At 44.1% G+C, this 19,820-nt stretch overlaps 2 protein-coding genes across 8 annotated transcripts in view; one reads left to right on the top strand and one right to left on the bottom strand.

Annotated features, from left to right (window-relative positions):
* Positions 1–5,199, top strand: part of LRTM2 (leucine rich repeats and transmembrane domains 2) — a 34,424-nt gene extending 29,225 nt beyond the window's left edge. For all 4 annotated transcript variants that reach the window (XM_048499818.1, XM_048499815.1, XM_048499817.1 and 1 more), the window contains one exon: positions 195–5,199. In XM_048499818.1, coding sequence (XP_048355775.1) covers positions 195–652 — 458 coding nt within the window. In that variant the 3' untranslated portion in view covers positions 653–5,199. The remainder of the gene's footprint in view (positions 1–194) is intronic.
* Positions 1–19,820, bottom strand: part of CACNA2D4 (calcium voltage-gated channel auxiliary subunit alpha2delta 4) — a 197,073-nt gene that overhangs the window by 79,865 nt on the left and 97,388 nt on the right. For all 4 annotated transcript variants that reach the window (XM_048499810.1, XM_048499812.1, XM_048499811.1 and 1 more), the window contains one exon: positions 16,416–16,493. In XM_048499810.1, the coding sequence (XP_048355767.1) occupies positions 16,416–16,493 (78 nt within the window). The remainder of the gene's footprint in view (positions 1–16,415; positions 16,494–19,820) is intronic.

Genomic DNA, 19,820 nt, shown 5'->3' with positions numbered 1-19,820 from the left:
AAAAACCCAGCTGACTTCCCTTGAGACTAATGGTAAAATTTGAAGTTCTTGACAGCTAATGTTTAATTTCCTAGCTGAAGAAATGGAAACAGCCTGAATATATTAAAGTGTTCAGGTGGAAGACCGGTCCTGGAATAAATGATTGCACACAGCATTGTACTAACCTCCCTTCTGTTTCTTGTCCTGTGGTATAGGAGGAAAGATAGACCAGCTGGCATGTACCCTGCCTAAGGAGCTGCGGGGGAAGGATATGCGCATGGTGCCCATGGAGATGTTTAACTACTGTTCCCAGCTCGAGGATGAGAACAGCTCTACAGTTCTGGACAATGTTGGTCCTCCTTGCAGTAAGGGAAGCACAACATCTGCCAAGGCTAAAACCAGCCTAGAAGGCCAAGAAGAGGAGCCCAGTGTGGGTTGCCCCCAGAAACAAAGATACAGACCTGTCAGCGTGCGCAGGGCCATTGGCACAGTCATCATAGCTGGGGTGGTTTGCGGCATTGTGTGCATCATGATGGTAGTGGCAGCAGCCTATGGCTGTATCTATGCATCACTCATGGCTAAGTACCACCGGGAACTGAAGAAGAGGCAGCCATTGATGGGAGACACAGAAGGTGAGCATGAGGAACAGAAGCAGATCTCTTCAGTGGCATGACTCCCCTATTGGAAACTGGTGACAGAAGGAAACAGGACACGGGAGAGTCTTGAGCCCCCCACAGATCTTCTCAGACATGCAAACATAATGTGTGGCTGTTCCATTCACCAAATTAGTGAAATGTGCTTCTGAGTCCAGGCAGCCGCCTCCAGTGTCCGTTCCTCTCCTTCCCTTTGCCCTCATGTACTTCCAAGCAAATAAACTGTAGTCAGACCTCAAGTGCTCATCATTTCTCCTCTTTGCACAAAACTCTACACTGATGCTCAAACGTAGGGAACCCAAGCCAACCTGGCACCTTCTCCCCTCTCTCCTGCACAACACAAGTGCTTTGCACATTCCCATAGCATCAGAGAAACTTCTTGCAAACAGAATAAATAGCCAAAGGAACAAAGACAACCCCACTGGTTGAGTCTAAACTTCACTGAGGGGGTTAATGACACCTCTGCTCTTCCCTGTCATCAGTACAAGAAATCCACTTCACAACTACTCCAGGACTGACACAAGGCCAGTACTGAGTACATGATAGACATGGAGAACTTCCAGATTGTAATAACAAGAACAGAATAAATATTCCTTAAATTGAAAACATGTTGAGTACACTCACTCTGGCATGTACCCACCTTACATAATTAAGGGTGCAGACAAATAGATCTACTAACACGGGCTGATCACCCATATATACATGTATACAAACTTATGCCTCTACACACTGCCGTTTCTTTGCATACCATCTGCACATTGCCATTTGTAGCAAACTAAAAAAATGTGCCAGTTGCCTCCTGGTATGGCTGATAACTTATAATCTCTGCAAGGAAGAGTCTTAGAAACATGTGAAAAAAGAAGGATATTAAGGGGATGGTGGATAGGTCACCATTACTAAAAGGGCAGTTACTTTCTGAAGGCTAATGTGCCACCTCAGACAGGGAGAAATGTTTATTTTGATGATATTAGAGAATTAATCTGGAAGGCTCTTATGGCCTTTGTGGCAAAGTGAATCTCCAGGAGGGATTTAAGGGAACAACAGCCTGTCTGATCTCCTTAGAATATTTTCAGATTGGGGGTGGGTGGTGGGGGGAGGGGAAGAGCATGGATATGGTTGGAACAAAGTTAGTCAAACGAGAGACCAGGATCATTATTGCAGCCATGTGGAGATGTACATACATATGCAGTACGGCTCAGACAGGGAAGGCTGGGGGAAATGATACAGAGTTATGAATGAGGAAGCAAAGAATTCTGTGTAAAATGTAGGGGAAAGGAGTGGCAGTTCAGGAATCTAAAACTGTTGATCAGCTACTGCTGCAAACACCCTCTTTAGAGATGCAGGTTTGTGCATCACTTGCGCCCATATGTGCATGCAGAGCAACTAACCAAGGTTCCTACTAAAATAAGAGTCTTAGCATCGAAGTGTTAAGTTTGATAGCTCAACACAGATACCCATGGGTCTGCATCCCACCCTTTAAATGAATGGTTACTCAAGCTCCCTTTACCCAATCTGGTTTTTAAACCATGCAGCATCTCACAGTAGCATCATCTTTTTTTAAACTGATGGGAGGAGGGGAGCCAACATAAGGACTCATTTTATATCAAGGAAAGTGGGATAAAGTGCTGTCTCCAGGGGAGAGCACATATCGCCATGGTAACCTGCTCTAGCCCATCACAGCGGGTATTCCTGGGATAGGAAGATGACACAAGAGGTCGTGCAGCCGCAGTTTTTGTGGATACTGTGATCCTTGCTGTAATGAAACAACTTGGCAGCTGGCCCAGATTCTTGGGTATTTCGCCAGCAACTCAGGAGCAGAACCCAGCAATCACCTTAGCTGGGCATGGATCAGGTCATCAGAGTTCTTCCTTCTTCTGTTGTATTTTGAAGCTTTTAAGATGATATTTCTTTAGCTGCTGAATTTTCAAATGGAAACAATGCTCACTTTCTTTTAATTCCACCACACCTTCCAATCCCTTGTCGCCGAAAAGGAGCACTGTGAAGGACGCAAGATTACATCTAGTAGCAGCAGTTCCAGCTTCCTTTGTCCTAGCAAAGAACGACTGCATCCAGAGGGATGGAATATGCTTCACAGAGAGATGCTGGGGCAGAAACAAATTCCCATGGAGGATTAGAGAGGCCACTGAGGAATAGGCATCTGGCAGTCATTTCAAACACAGCTTAATGCATCAAATGCACAAACACAGCTATCAAGGCAAGGAACAAATCTCAAAACCGAAGGACAGACTGTGCACCAGGTGTGCATTGTAGTTCTTCCAATGCACCCAACTCAACTCCAGCTATATCCCAGACTGATGGGTCAAACTGGACTACTGAAAAACTCCAGCAACTATGTGTGTGTTGCTTCCTACTATGTATACTCAGCAAACCACCACTAGCACTCTGTCTACTGGATATGTTATTCCAACCTTACTAGCTCTATAATCTTCCCAAAGGAACTTACCTCCGTAAGATATTGGACAGCACAATCATACTTGAAATGGGACTTGTGTCAGAGCTGTATATTTATAGATCTCTATTTTACTTGCAAGAAATAATGACATGATTGCACAAAGTAAACGATGTATAATGTGTGTTTAGGGGATGAGAAGCACCGGGGAGTAAAAATTAACCCTCTTCTCTATCCCATCCCCTAATCCCACCCTGAGTAGGTTTCCTTTTGTTGCCAATGACAGTTCCCATTTTCCATGGTGTTGTGAGTTTAATTACAACCTTAAACTTTGTTTGTTCTGATTTTTCCATTGATATGGCACAGGATTGCCCGTGATACTTCCACACCTAAAATCCTGCCCTGAAAATGGGAAGTAAGTGAAGGGAGAGAGAAGCTGGTTAAGAAAAATGGGACAGTAGTAATCATGATTGTTGGAGACTGGTTGATCCCAAAGAAACTGGAGTATTTGGGAATATACTGGGTTAGTGAGAGTAAGAAGCTAATGCAATAAGCCAATATGGAAAATGTCCTCTGTTTACTGAGAAACTGTGCCTTCAGCCGTTATAAAGTGATAAGAATTTTTTAACAAGGATCTTGGAACTTCTAGCCCCCCCCCCCCCCCCCCCCATGTATAAAAACATCAACAACAAGGCAAGCGGGAAACTTGCAGTTCATCATCTTTCAGTCATTTAAAGCAGGCCAAGCTCTATGCTGAGAGAACTGGGATTTAAACTGTCCTGCTGACAGTAGCAGATGCTGTAGCTGTGGATTTCAGGGGATCGAAAGAAAAGTCTGGATAGACGGAATTTATATTACTTATTCTATTTAAAAGGAGGTTTGTCAGTTAAAAAAAAACATTTTAGACTGTTCAAGTGAAGCCGGGCAAATATATAACTTACCAATAGTGCTTTTCAGCAGAATCAATATACTTCTGCAAGACAGAAATTGGCTTGCATGGCAGTGCTGAATTTTCCACGTACGAGATCAAAATACTACCAGAGATGTGTGGCTGTGTAAATGTTACGTTAAAAGAGATTATTCAGGAGTTTGATTATATGCTACCAGGGATAGAATTTGTCTGTAAAAGTCCATGGAGTGTTTTCACCAATGGCACAAAGAACACACAGTTCTAGTTTGTGTGGTTGTGTAATCCTAAGAAGAATTCTATTGTTCTTTACCCATTGATTTCAATGCAGTGGTGTAGCGCCAAGGGGGTGGGGCAGGGCGGGATGGGGCGTGGTGCACCAAGTGCACGCCGGGACAGGACAGGGGCGCAGGGCACATGCATGCCTCGGGTACAATTCCCCCCTGCTCCGGCCCTGCTTCAATGGAATTAGAAGGGTGCAGTTCCGTTTAGGATTGCACCGGATTACACTTGTGAATGTGATTGTTGTGATGTATAATATGGAGCACAGTCCTTAGGTATGGATGTTCCGAACTATTTAACTATCAAATGGCTTAATTTCAATAACCTCCCCAAAGCTTGTTTCTCAGTATAAGCAGATGAGATTTTGAAAACATATGCATGACAGCCATCACTAAAAAAAACAGAACAGCCTGGTTCTCCATATAGGCTTAATCTGTACCAATCAACAAGATTGGAAGATGATTAGAAGCATGAAAATGCTGCAATGTGAGCATTCATAAAACATGTGCTTGTGACATCATTGCACAAAATGTACATGCATGGAATTTAAACAGAAATATCTGCATCAACTGTTACAAAAATCCCTTACTGTGCTCCGGGCAACCAACTTTTTCTGGCTATCAGACACAGGCAACAAAGATGTAATGAGAGGCTCCCCCTAAAAAAGTAGATCTTTGGTGGCAATCTGATTCCATCAATAAAAGTATGCACAGACAGGAGAAACGCACTCTTTGCTCCACAGGTCAAAGCTGTAACAAGAAAAATGCACTTGGTTCCGTCAGAAAACTAAGGTAGGCACAGTTGGCGGGAGGGGAGGACAGATGGCACAAGCAATCTTTTTCTTTTCTTTCTATTAGGTATATTAGAGTTTAAGGGAGAGCAACAAGATTAAAAAAAACAGCTGAAGGTATATTATATTTCTGGCTTGTTGTTTTAGAAGAATAATAAAGAATGTATTTTCCTAAACACCTCATGTTTTAAATGTGATTTGTGAAAACGACCCAGGCCTACTTCTCTACAAGTTTCCCACAGAGAAGTCAAGAGCACAAGAAGTTCATCTTTATATTTACATCAGGAAACTGAGGGCGGAGGATGGGATTTCCCCACATTAATCTTGCAGGCCCCAACCTGTCATATATCTAATTCTCATGATGGTCCCACTGAGCAGATAAAAAAATATTGAGCAAAGGGGTCACCCAGCAGAAAACATTTTGGAAACCTGGGAATCCCTGGGTGTGTAGAAATTTTTAAAAAACCTGGAGGGGCAAACAACAAAATGTAAAACAGACATTGCAAAATGGCAGCAAGATCCTTTGTCATTTTGAGGCTGGTAAACAACCCCATACAGTACTGACTTGGATACAGTGTGCTGTGAAAATAGCTACAACAGCCTTAGGTTCCTCCCCCAAGCATCAGCTGGACTTTAGCTCATCAGCCAATTCCACAGAACTCTCTTTCTTAGGTAAGGATCCTTGGCAGCATTCCCTGTGCTGTAGAGAAGTTGGAGCAGTGGAAACTGTAACGAGGAGCATCATGACTTCCAAAATGCTGTAACTGGGTAAGACCTCCAGCAGGCCAATCCTCCTCTCCACTCTTTATCTGATGTTCAATTGCCCTCAGTAAGGCAATGAGTAGGCTCATTGTTTAACAAGGCATTTTAGGGTTTATGGCTCTTCATGTCAGACCCCTCCCCTCCCCCAATATTTTCTGATTTTCTGGTGAGGCTCCAGAGTATGCAGAAACTCCTGTCTTTGTCTTTTGGTGACTGTATTTGAGGGCAGGGGTGACTGCCTTTCACTGTCCCACTGTCCACCACTGATTTTGCTATTAGAAAAAGATGCTGGCAATTAAGAAAATGTATAAAACTGAAAGCACTCGGACCTTGTTTTTCACTGCAGCTGCATTACAGTCCTCATTCCCATGCAAACCAATGCAGTTCTGTAAGCACTTGTCCCTTGTAGCTTTGTAACGTAGTTGTAGTAGATATGAGTGTTGGTCTTATATTAAAGAGTCCTGAGTTGTTTCCATAGGGATGTTTCGTTCAGTTTTGGCTTCTTTAGTGATGCATTGGTTTTGGCAACCTTATCCTCTGCCCAGCCTGTTTCTGTGTTTCCCCTGCTTTGCTGAGATCTGGTATGATACGATCTCTTTGACAGCTTTATCATGTGGAGTGAAATATTTCAGGTCTTGATCACCCTGTTGCCATCATCTATACAAAGGCGTAATGCCCACTGGGCAAGGTGGGCAGCTACCCAGGGCATCACGTGGGGGGCATCAAAATGCAGAGTTCATTTTTGGGTATTTTTAGTGGTTTTCCATTTTTGGCCTGCTGGAGGTGCAGATTTTAGGCTAGCGGCACCAGATTTATAGTGTATCATCAGGAGACTGTCCTTACGATACCCCCCAAATTTGGTGAGGTTTGGTTCAGGAAGTCCAAAGTTATGGACTCCCAAAGGGGGTGCCCCCATCCCCCATTGTTTCCAATGGAAGCTAATAGGAGATGGGGCTACAGTTTTGAGGGTCCATAACTTTGACCCCCCTGAACCAAACTGCACCAAACTTGGAGGGGTCCCATAAGGACAGTTACCAGATGATACCCTGAAATTTTGGTGCCGATACATCCAAAGATGCGCACCCTGCAGGAACATCCCAGAAATTTGCCCAAGAATCTTTGTTCTGCATTGAGTTTTCTGTATTGCTGTCAATGGGGGTTGCAAGCTAGGGGGGGGGGACATTTCTGAAGGCACAGTCTCAAAACTTTCAGGGTCTCATCAGGAGACTGCCTTGATGATACACCCCAGGTTGGGTACAGTTTGGTTCAGGGGGGCCAAAGTTATGGACCCTCAAAACTGTAGCCCCCATCTCCTATTAGCTCCCATTGGAAACAATGGGGGATGGGCACCCCCTTTGGGAGTCCATAACTTTGGACTCCTTGAACCAAACCTTGAACCAAACCTCACAAAACTTGGGGAGTAGCATAAGGACAGTCTCCTGATGATATGCTGAAATTTTGGTGCTGATATGTCTAAAAATGCACCCCCTGCAGGCACCAATGTCCTGGTGCAAAAAAAAATTGGTTGTGGTGGAGTGGCCGCCCATGGGGGGGGGGGGTATCCAACTCAGGTTTTGCCCAGTGCTACAGTTTGCCTCGTTACGCCCCTGCATCTATACCTCAGTCCCTAAAGTGGCCATCCCCCCACCCCGCCCCTCTGTTACAGCAATCAATCCATCTATCCGATTATGAAAAGCCCAGATCAGCTAACAAAAATCTAGTCAACAATAATGCATGAAATATATACATATAGTAAAAACGCATAGCTTTGTTAACCTAGTTTCCATGGTACATGCATAGTTATTAAAAAGATTTAATCAAATGTTTTCTTATTAAACAGGCCGAAGTATGGCATTTAGCTATCTTAAGAGTAGTCTCATTGGAATGATCTAACAGGAGAAGTTGCATGTAAAATTTGTCAGATATGCCTGGAAAATTGGATAACATTGGGGTGATGTATAATGTACAAATTCCCTTATAAAAAGTCCAGTCGGACATATTCAGCTTTTCAACTGTGTTTGAGTAGCAAGTATAGTGAGTGCAGTGGATACATGGGTTTCTTTCTGCCAGAAGAGCTGAAGGTAGAACATTAAAGCTGTCAAAGTGAAGGGGTATCTAGGGAATTCTAAGTTATAAAGATATTCTGCCAGGACAAAGTTTCTGCCATAATTCCCTACTGCCAGGTAGATATGAGCCTGTGTTCTATCAACTTGTAGAGCTGTATCCCAAATTCATTGCTTTCTTTTCACTTTCACAACCCCAAGGTGCTGTCGGGCCATGGATGAGAATGGCTATAGCATTGTAACTATTTTATTGCAACAATATTTTCCAGCTTGCAAGCTGGTAACTTGTTCATTGTTGCAATAGATTTTTGTAATGCTATAGCAATGTAGCTATTCGTGATCTTTTTGAAGTATGAAAACAGCTCTTCAGTAGGGTTGGGAGTAGGCAAGGGTAGTCACAAAGCACTGAAGCAAGGAAATTGTGGGGAAATTTTCCTTTGCCACTGCAAATGCTTACTAGAATGCATTCAAAGCTACATGGAGAATCATCTCCACATGAAAAGTTGGTCCACATGGATTCAAATCCCTGCTTAGCCACGAAACTCAATGGAGGAGTTTGGGCCAGCTGCACTCTACTCAATTTACCCCAGAGGCCACAAGACCATGCAATCACCCTGGGAAGAAAGGTCAGACGAAAGTGTAACATTACATTCACACGGACTTTATGCTGGGGAATGTTTAGCCCTGCTTGCATGTGCCACTCACTTGACTGGCGATCTATGAATGGACTGCAAACCAGCCATGTGCTGGGAAGATGCCACCAATTAACTGATGCCATTGCTCATCATATGACCACATAACTGGATGTCCGCAGGCTTTGCAATTCAATCTGTATATCTGCCCCTGCTATGTCACTCCCACGCTCTGAAATATTAGATCACACAAGTCCTTTCCCATGTGCCACCACGTTAGAATGAAATCAGTAAGAGACTGTCCCTATGCTCTGAAATAACTACAGAATATTTATTTATTTATTTATTATTCTACTTTTATACCGCCCTCCCCCGAAGGGCTCAGGGTGGTTTACAACAATAAGACAATAAATATTAAAACAATTTAAAAGCAGCATCCAATTTCTGTATCAATTAAAATAAAGATGGCGTCCCGCTATTAAAACTCCTACAAAGGGAACAGCGGGTTGTAGCTGTTTCCGGGCACCCTATCAGCGGCTGGACTCTCCAAAAGCCCGGCGGAATAACTCAGTCTTACAGGCCCTGCGGAATTCATTAAGGTCCCGCAGGGCCCGGACAGTTGGTGGGAGAGCATTGCACCAGGCAGGGGCCAGGGCCGTAAATGCCTTGGCCCTAGTGGAGGCCAGCCGCATCATAGAGGGGGCGGGGATCACAAGCAGATTGGCCTCTGCCGAACGCAGAGACCGACGTGGGACATATGGGGCCAGACGGTCTCTCAGGTACGAAGGTCCCAGACCGCGTAGGGCCTTAAAGGTTAACACCAACACCTTGAAGACAATCCGGAACTCAACTGGGAGCCAGTGCAAGAGATGCAACACGGGCATGATGTGATCTCTAAAGGCACCTCCCGTGAGCAGACGTGCCGCTGCATGCTGGACCAGTTTCAATTTCCGGATCAGCTGCAAGGGAAGGCCCGCGTAGAGCGAGTTGCAATAGTCCAGCCTGGAGGTGACCGTTGCATGGATTACAGTGGCCAGGTCCATCTGGGAGAGGAAGGGGGGCCGCCGGGCCTGTCGAAGATGGAAGAAGGCAACCCGGGTTACATGGGCCACCTGGGTCTCCATTGAAAGAGACGAATCCAGGTGGACCCCCAGGCTGCGGACGGAGGGGGTCGGTGCCAATGAGACCCCCTCCCACACCGGCGGCTGGAAATCCCCCCCTCCCCCCCACAGCCTAGCCAGAGAATCTCCGTCTTTGTTGGATTCAGCTTTAACCTGCTCTGCTTCAACCAACCAGCTACCGCCTCCAAACAATGCTGTAGAGCCGCAGGGGCGGTGACCGCTCCCCCCTCCATTGACAGAATGAGATGGGTGTCATCAGCATATTGGTGGCACACCAGCCCAAAGCTCCGTACCAGCTGAGCAAGGGGTCGCATGTAGATATTAAACAACAGCGGGGACAGCAGCGCTCCCTGAGGCACCCCACAATGAAGTGGGCACCGCCGGGAGGCCTGGTCCCCACACCACACTTGCTGACCCCGGTCCCGGAGGAACGAGGCAATCCATTGAAGGACAGTGCCCCGCACTCCGGAAGCGGCCAGGCGGTGGGTCAAAAGGTCATGGTCGACCACATCAAACGCTGCGGTAAGATCCAATAATACCAGCAGCGCCGATCCGCCTCGGTCAAGCTGCATACGGAGCGTATCTGTGACAGCGACGAGAATACTGTATACAATACGCTTTCAGAACTCTCTTTTCCAGTGTATGGGGTTATTCCTTTCTTCCTCACTTACTTTCATCATTGTAATCTCTCTCTCTCTCCCTCTCGCCTCTCCAGGAGCAGCTGCTCTTCAGATTTCCTTTCTCTGATCTTCTCAACTGTCACTTTTCAACTGTCACAGATGATTCCAACCCCCACATTCCATCTGCCTTCTAAAAGGGTGGCTCTTCTGCACAAGCAGGGGCTCTTCTTCTGCCATTCTTCTGCTTGACAAAAATCCAGGCTATTTGAAAGAGAGACGCTATGGAGCCTTTGGTGGGATCCAAATTTAGATGCCGGTTTGGATCTAAAGGAGTTGGCCTTTAAGGGTATTGTGAACTGAAGGCTACCGAAGCATGTGAGAAAAGCAACATGCACTAATTGAAAGTGTGGCCCCCGAGCCTTGATATGAAACACTTGAACAGCTTCCTTTCTGCTAAAGCACAGGCAGGCAAACACATACCAGGAGGTGGCTTGGCACAGGAATGCTCTGTTTTGGGAACAGTCAGAGCTCTGACTGCTCCAGCCTTCCCCTTCTCCCTTTGACACACCCTCAGATACATGGATTGCAGCAGTGAAATTTGAGGAGCCAGACACTTATTGAAAATTCAGGGGCTTACAGCAGAGTTTACATAGGGGGAATTGTGTGCAGTTTCCACTGTAGGATTTGCCACCATTATCATCCTAGAGCTCTTTCTTCTATTGTTCCAAATGCACTCCTGTGAGGAATAATGCCAGGTCCCAGGCTAAACTGTCAGCATCTCAGATTAAAAAATCTGATGTAGCAGGACTGATCTCTCCATCATAGTCCTTGGAGAGCTGCTGCCAGCTGGACTAGATAGCATCGGGCTGCCAGGACCAATGATTTAACTACTTCCTGAGTTTAAAGTATACATTGTTCCTTTTGATTGCAAGAACGGCTACCCTCTATTTTTCAGTATTTCAGGTGCACATTGTAAGAAGCCTTGACAGCATCTTCTTCTGTGTACCTCATACATTCACACAAGCACATAGGTCCAGTTTGTGACTTGCACTTTTTTCAACAGGCATGATGCTGCACATAAATATCATTCGCCACCACATTGCCAATATTTTTTAACATTGCATTTTAAAAGGGGATTTTCACTTCGACTGGAAGTGCAAACAGACTTTTCAGTCATGGTTGTACAAAATATAAGCACAGTCCTGCTGTCTAACTTCTGCAAAACCATTTGCTTTTTGCTGATCTTTCAGTTGCTGACATGGCTACCGTGCTCCTTCGTTCACTATGAGTAGAAATGGGCACGTTAACTGAAATGAGCGCCTTATTTTTATTATTTATACCCACATTCCTTCCACTTAAATGTATGTGCAAAACTGTGCCATGCTCAGAAAAACATCTCAGAACATACAGTCTGTAAATTCTCTGACTCACCATTCTAAGAAGTGTCCTCCGCAGCATTCGGTCACCACGCAAATAATCTTTCCCATGATACATGTGCATCACAGCCGCACCCAACCATTAGGGCAGGCTTCAATACATAAAATGATATGGACTATGAATGCAGGATATGGCCTGCCTTTTGCCCTTTGGATTCTGGAGAACTAATGTTGTTGTTTTCAGGCGCAAATCTACCGGCCTCATCAAAACACCCATAACCCAGTGATGTAACTGACTTTGAACTCTCTCACATATTGGACACAAATCCCTGTACGTTCAACCTTGCAAATAAAGCCACAAAATATTTTACTAGTCAGATGCTCAAAGTCATAACAATATTTTCCTACAGATTATGGCTCAGATTCTAAGCCTTATTCCGGCTTGTATTTTGCCCCATCCCCAAACAGGCATTTCCACTCATGGAAGCCAGTGTGTTTCAGTGAGTCAAAAGCAACATAGGAAGACACTCTATTGCAAAGGACCAGCTCTGCAATGAATAAAGCATGATGCAAAAGAAAGCCAGGCTTACAGTCTCAGTGCATATATCAGACATTCCTTTAAAATATTTATTATATTACATCCTGCTTTTACATGGGGCCCCAGTACTCTCCTATCCAGACTGGGGATCAGTTTCACCTATATTGCTTCAGCAAGGGTACAGCCTGATATCCTCAGATCATTTCATACCTTGGAGAACCTTAAGACAAAAACCACCATATTCCAGTTGACAAACATTCCCCTGCCTTGTGGCTTGGAATCAATTTTTGCTCACCCCACACAAACACATGCATTCAAAACACATCTCTACTGCCAGCTGCACACACGCACACCTTTACATATATAATAACACATATCCAGCTTACATGAACAGAAACAACTCACTCCTACAATTACTGTTTGCACAGAAAGGCACAGAAAGGCACCAGTACTAAGACTCAAGACTGGGGGACATATCCAGACCTAGGATCTCAGATACATCAGGGGCACAATATAGTAACGATTGCAGCAATGTGCACCCTCATCCTGCTCACTTCTGCTGATGATGTGGCTCCCTGTGTATCAGAAATCCATACATTCAAATGTTTCAACAGGGCAGGAGCTATGCAAGAGTTAATACCAGTGAAAGGAAAGAGGAAATTAAAAGTGAAAAGTTGAAAGCCCAGCACATGACTCTTCCTCTATCACATCTGTGAATCCCGGAGCGTGAGAGTAATTGTCTGAAATGAGTCAGACCAAAGGCACAAGGAAACAGTTGCTATGGCAACCCCCCTCACTGCTCTAATTCCGCTCAGAATTAAAACGATATCAAATAAATTGGGGAGCAAAGGGAGCATGGCAAACTCGGTGGGTGCCTCTCTCAAAATGTCCTGCAGTACGTGAGCCTTTTCTGGACCCCGGTCAAGGGCTCCTTTCCTTTCAAGCTGTTACAAAAGCAGTCAGGAGACAAACCAGCAAGGACAGCAATGGATAGATAACCCCAGGCTAAACAGTGGCTGCTGCATGAGAGATGAAACCAGCTCCAAGCCTGAAATAGGCTTCAACATAAGGGAGAGGAGACAGGCAGATTTCCCCTGGAAAGGCCCCTACAAGGATCCGTAAGGAAAATCCCACAATCTTCAGATCCTCTGAAGTTGCCAGTCACAGATGCAGGTGACACGTCAGGAGAAAATGCTACTAGAACACGACCATACAGCCTGGAAACCACACAACACCCCAGTGATTCCAGCTGTGAAAGCCTTCGACAATACAAATCCCACAATTCACTTCCAGTTAAAGTGCCTTACTGGAAGCTCCATCCCTTCCTAGGTATTTAAAGAAAGCACTGGGAAAAGGCATATCAGTTAAAACTGTAGATCAGGTTAAATAAAACACAGTCCAATGACCCTTTAGAAATTAAAAGAATTTATCCCAGAATACACACTCAAGAGTCGGACTTCATCAAATGCATGAGGTATATATCCATTAGGCAGGCATATTTACACTCAAAGTTGCAGACACCAGGAGAAGGGAGATGTTACAAAGTTTAAAACAAGATCCAGTCAAAGCAGTCAATAATTCACTTGACCAGATTAATCCTTTGGTTGCTTTAAAGAAGCCTCATGGATAGATGTTCAATGCATGTGATGAAGTCAGCTCTGACTCAGAAAAGCTGACAGTGGAATACATTCTGTTAATTTCCAAGGTACCATTGGATTGATGTTTTATTCTGCTGCTACATACTAACATGGGCACTCATCTGGAATCATTGAGATAAAGCTTTCCCGCATTTTCGCAAAATAAGACTCTCTGGTTTGTTTTGCGATGGACAAGAGGAAAGAGCAAGACAACCAACAACCCTTCCTCCTTCTCAACACAAATAATTAAATAGAAAGTACAGAAACTGCACAAGCCAAAAGCCCAGCTGTTGTACCTCTGGGCTTGTTGAAGTTCAGCTACGTTATCACATAATTGCTCAACACAGGCTGTATCTGCACTAATAGCTCCCAGCAGTCCAATGCAGAAGGAAGTGGAAGGAAATTGTTACAGTGAACCTTTTAAATGGGGAACAATAAGGGGGAGGGGGTTGGGCTCAGGTACCTGATGGTGGAATATTTACACTCTCAGAAAGGCCTTCAGTGTATAGAGAGGAAATCCTCTGACTTCCCCTGCCCAAATAGTTTATTCTTGGGCTTCGACACCAATAATGGGTGGAACTTTCTTGAGTTTGAAACCATACTTTCAAGGGTTGTGTCAGGCTGTTTCTATGGGGGGGGGGGGGGGGGCCAGAAGCCCTACTGCAGGGACACAGCCAACAACACTGATGGTTATCTTCATTTCAGTGTACAATAAAAACACTGGTGCATAAAAGAGGTGGTTTGGTTTGGGAAATAGCAACATCAACATCCTGATCTCCATAAATCTACGGTATTGGGGACTGACAAGGCAATTGGCAATTTGAATTCTCAAGCTAAGACAGGCAAATCCTGATCTGACATGCAGCCAAAACCAAAAGCAACACATACACACACCAACTGGAGTTTGTTCCTGCTTGGAATTATGATCAGGCGTCAAACAAATAACTCACTTGAAGAGAAGGTCACACAACAAGAGAGACGTCACACACACCAACAGAGGAGACAGAAGAACTCCCGCACAGATTCCAGCAGTTTCACTGGGACTTTAAATCTGTTAGCAGCTGCGATATAGCTACAGCAGTTCTTCCCTCATGAAAAATAAGGTCCCCAGTTATTGACTCACTTGAGAGAACAGCCAGTAACATTATCCAAGACAGGGTTAGGAAGTCCTCATATTGCACACATTTGTTCTATGTAGAGAGCTGATTTTGCAAGCAAAACAGCTCTAGGCTTTTGCCTCCGGAGACAAAATAGCCTCAATTATATAATAATTAATAATTATGTTTTAGCTAACATTTGCACAGTGATCAAAAGCTATTAAGCACATTCTAGTAGCTAACAGGGTTCCTAATTCACAAGGAAAGGTATGCACATGCTGTAGTAGTGAATTCTTCCCCCACGTGGTTTTCATTAAAAAAACCACAAATTTGATATCATTAGAAATACTATTCAAAGGGACAGAAAAGCAACAAACTTTTTTTTTCTGATCCAGAAGCAAACATTTGGCTATTTTATGTCAGTACAAGGAACTTCAATATTTTTTGTCTCTTTGAACATCATTAAATCACCCCTACACATACCATTCTTCTATGTACACCTGCTTCTTTGGAGGTTTTCAAGAAGGGGCTAGATCCGTGGTGGCGAACCTTTGGCACTCCAGATGTTATGGACTACAATTCTTATCAGCCCCTGCCAGTTTGCCATGCTGGCAGGGGCTGATGGGAATTGTAGTCCATAACATCTGGAGTGCCAAAGGTTCGCCACCACTGGGCTAGATGGTCATCTGACAGCAAGGACAATTTTGTGAACTTGGGCAGATCATGAAAGGGAGGGCAGGAAGGGATGAGTCAATGCTCTGCTCTTGTGGCCCTTTCTTACATATCTAGGATAACGCCAATTGCCACTTTGGGGTCCGGAAGGAATTTTCCTCCAGGCCAGATTGGCCAGGAATGCTGAAGGCTTTTTGCTTTCCTCTGGACATAGAGCAGGGGTTACTGGGGGATGGGTGGAGGTAGTTGTGATTTCCTGTTTGGTGCAGGGGATTGGACTAGATGACCCTTGAAGTCTCTTCCAGCTTTATGTTTCTATGTTACTGAAGAAGCATGTTGAAAGCCCAAAGCAAAATATATTCTATGGATGCCTTAATCATTCTAAACAAACATATATATCTTGATTCGCAATAAAATACTGTATTCAATCACAGTTTCAGACAAAAGCCCTCCAATAGCTGGACTATTGGAGGGCTTTTGCACTAAAAATTTCCTTTTGATGAGGTGAAACATTTTACTAAAAAAAAAACACACAATGAGGTTGTCTTGCGGACAGTAGCATACCAAGTCAACCTGTTGGGATTTCTTGGGCAGAGATCCTTTACGGAGTATTTGGGAACTCCATGGTCTTAGATTACAATTTAAAAAAGCATGATAAGGGCACACGCTGAAAAATGGATGAAAAACAGAGCTTGTGTTTACCGAACATGAACATGAAACTGAATCTGCATGGTGGCTTAACACAATCTATATTTGACGCTTTGTCTGGTTAAATATTGGGAACTTGACAAATGTACAACAGAGATCATTTCATCCTCAAAACATCTAAAATGCTGCCCAGCGTTATGCCTTATATGAACTGAAATATACTCCTACCTGCTGCAAGTCCGGTCTTCCCACCCACAGTGACAGTAACAGATGTGCTCACAGTTACCACCTCGGGTGGACCTCCATCTGTCAAGACATAAATGTACAAATAGTACCTGAAGAGAGAGCAGGCTGGAATTCGAAAGGCTGCATTTAATGCTGGATCATTGCTGGGTTCTTTTTCACATTCATCTTTGTCCCTGCAATTCAAGTCTTAAGAGCTAAAGTGCTGCCCCAACCTTTATATAGGGTGGCCATTTGGATTATTGGATTCAGTAGCTCCACTGGATAAACCCATTAAGGTTGTTTTTTTTTCAGAAATTCAACTGAGTTCCTTGCTGTGTTGCTTCTGCGGTTCTTTGATAGGAATGGGCTCCGGATCAGTGGAATACCAAGTTTGAAAGCTGACTTTTCTTTTTTATTTGTCAATTTCTAAGAATACTAGTAGTTTTTCTTTTATATTCTAATCATTATGTTTTGCATTGGCAGTCCAGTCTTGACTCTAAACGTTCTTTTTCTTCCACATCTTTTGTGTATTGCCCCCCAGGCTGCTAGATTATTCTTAGATAAAACTGTCAATTGACTCTTGACAGGGCTCTTAGAGTGTGCTCTATAATGTTGTTTTTTGGTACTGAGTCCCTCTTACTCTTCCATCTTATTTTCATCAACTGACTATCCCCAAATATCAGAGACCATGTCCCAGAAAACATCACCTCAGAATTGTCACACTACAGATTTCCATCACAAAGCTATCAGTGAAAAGCCTGAATCCCCACAAATAGTAGATGCGGTCTTAAACTATGTCTGTATGATATCACTTGTGATGTCAGACAGTTCACCTGACTGAATGTTCATGACAGGATGGCAGAAGTCATTTGAATAATTAGAGAAGGTTTCTAGCAGTGAGAACATGTTGACAATGAAAATGGTACCACGGGGCCGGGGGGGGGGGGGGGGGGGTGTGAGTGAGTCTCTCACCGGCAGTCTTCAAGTAGAGGCTGGATAACCATCTCTTGGGAACATTCTAGCTTTGGATTTCCAGCATGGGGCAAGGACTTATAATCTACTGAGGAAAATTCCTGCCATTTAGAAAACTATGCTGTCAGGGAGAAGGGTGTGTTTGAACCCTCCTCTTTAAAATGTTAATTGTCTATGAGAAGGAATATAAATTTTTTAACATTGAAGTGTTCTGTCATTCGCACCCTCTCCCCACATTCAAGAAATACGTTGAATTCCTCACCTGCTGTTTCTGAGAACTATCCCTAGAAACCAAACACAATTTAGAACTGTTTCTATTTCATTGTACTCTACAATTGCACTCTTTTCTGTGGTTACAGGACATTCTGAAGGTCAAGATTTCTGCTCAGATTGTTTTCTCTTGATTTTTTTTTATTCCATGCTAGCTTTGCTGAATGTTCTGTCCCAGCATAAGGGTTTTCCTCTCTCTTCCCCCACAATTCCAGCACTTGTCATTGCATTTTATTCTTGGCTCCATCACCAGTGCCCAAATATGTCCTGAACATGACTTTGCAACTTCATTCAGTTTTAGCCTCAGGTCTTTGGCAGATCAGTTTTTTTTTAATTGAAATTGGAGTTGATTTGTGGAAGGGCATTGCACAGACCTAGGGGAGCACTTGTTCAATTCAAGGACTCTCCCTCTAGATGGCATTCATATGCCTCAACCTTTATCCTTGTGGCTTTTAAAAATCCTCTCTTCTGTGTGCAATTCTGGCAACAGACAAAGGACATCAAAACCCTCCAGTGGAATGCTGTGCAACTTCCACATTCTTGCAGAACTACGCACACAAATACAGCACAAACCCTAAGGAAAGAAGGGTTTTCCCTGTCCTTAGCAGATGGGGGGCTAATTCTAATTTCTTTTGCAAGAAACATCTCAAAACATTCTCTCCTGAAGCCTTGATCCAATGTAAGCCTACCCTTGTCTCCAATTAAAGACATATGACAGTTACAGGGGAGTCCAGTGTGGGTTGAAGGTAGCACCATTGATCCAATGTAAGCCTACCCTTGTCTCCAATTAAAGACATATGACAGTTACAGGGGAGTCCAGTGTGGGTTGAAGGTAGCACCATTTTCCATGGTGTACTGCCATATTGGTTTTGTTCCACTGTTACCACCAGTCAAACAGGTTTTCCAGGTTGCTGAACACAAAAATCTGGAAAGCCTACACAGCCTACGTAAAAATGAGATGCACACCAGCTATTGATGCCTAACTCCATCAGGAATCTTCCTCTGTTTTTATGGGAACTCCCTCAGTGATTTAATTCTTGGTTCCAACAGGGAAAATCCTACGGATATGCCTTTAGTTCCCTGGGGAAGTATCTAAAGACATTCTTAAGATCATTCCAAAATAGCACTTTGTACTAGGTGCAAGAGTGGGTAATCCACTGAGACAGGAGCAGAGAACCAACATATCAATGTTGATTTTCAGCTCTGATAAAGAATGTGTATGTCTGAGGACAGTCCCTCCAGTATCTGTATTCAGGCCAAGCACTGAAAATGTGAGCACTGACTTCCTCTCATCAACCAGGCCTGCTCATACTGAGAGAAAAAGGAATGAAATGTTATCACAAAGTAACCTTATTAAAATAAAACTTTAAAGGAAAAAAAAGGTAGGCTGGCGGCAGCAACTCTAACATATACCAGGGACCTGTAGTTTCAGGCACAAAGCATAGAAATGGGATTCTGAGAACCCTGGTAATCTCAAGAGAACTTGGAGAATTTCAAGACTTGAAGCTTGAGACAACAATCTGATAACACAAAGGAAGTCGTTACTGAAGAATTAAGAGCTCCAGGACTCTGAACAAGGGTTCTGGTAGACCAGTGGTGGCAAACCTATGGCACGAGTGCCAGAAGTGGCACTCAGAGCCCGCTCTGTGGGCACGTGCAAACAGAGTTGGCCCCCCCCCCCCCACATCTAGGCTGGCCTGGCCCTCTGTGCTTGATTATTAGCATTAAACCTAAGACCTAGTTTTGGGGAAGCAGTGTAGGTGACCCTGATAAGCCCTGTTAAACCCCACTAATTTTCATGCGAACAACTAAAGTGCAATCCTTTACCTGGGAGCAAGCTTGGTTGCTGGCAATGGGGCTTGCTTCTGAGTAAACCCTCTTAGGGTCGTGATTCACCCATTGGAAGAGTTGCACATTTGCTTCAAAGCAGAGCCACTGACTACCACGAAGCTTACTCCCTCGCACACCTCGGAGCCAACTGTTTTTTTCTAAACTAAAACCTCAGTATTCAGGTTAAATTGCCATGTCAGCATGTTGCGCTAAACAAGTGGGTTTGGGGTTGCAATTTGGGCACTCGGTCTCAAAAAGGTTCGCCATCACTGTGGTAGACAGACAAGATTTTTGAACTTCTCATATCTCCCTATTCCTCCCATAAAAACCAGCTGA

This window comes from Sphaerodactylus townsendi, linkage group LG06, assembly GCF_021028975.2.
Source record: "Sphaerodactylus townsendi isolate TG3544 linkage group LG06, MPM_Stown_v2.3, whole genome shotgun sequence".
In the NCBI taxonomy this organism is placed as follows: Eukaryota; Metazoa; Chordata; class Lepidosauria; order Squamata; family Sphaerodactylidae; genus Sphaerodactylus; species Sphaerodactylus townsendi.
The sequence above is the reverse complement of the archived record's forward strand: the minus strand, read 5'-3'. Positions and strand labels throughout refer to the sequence as shown.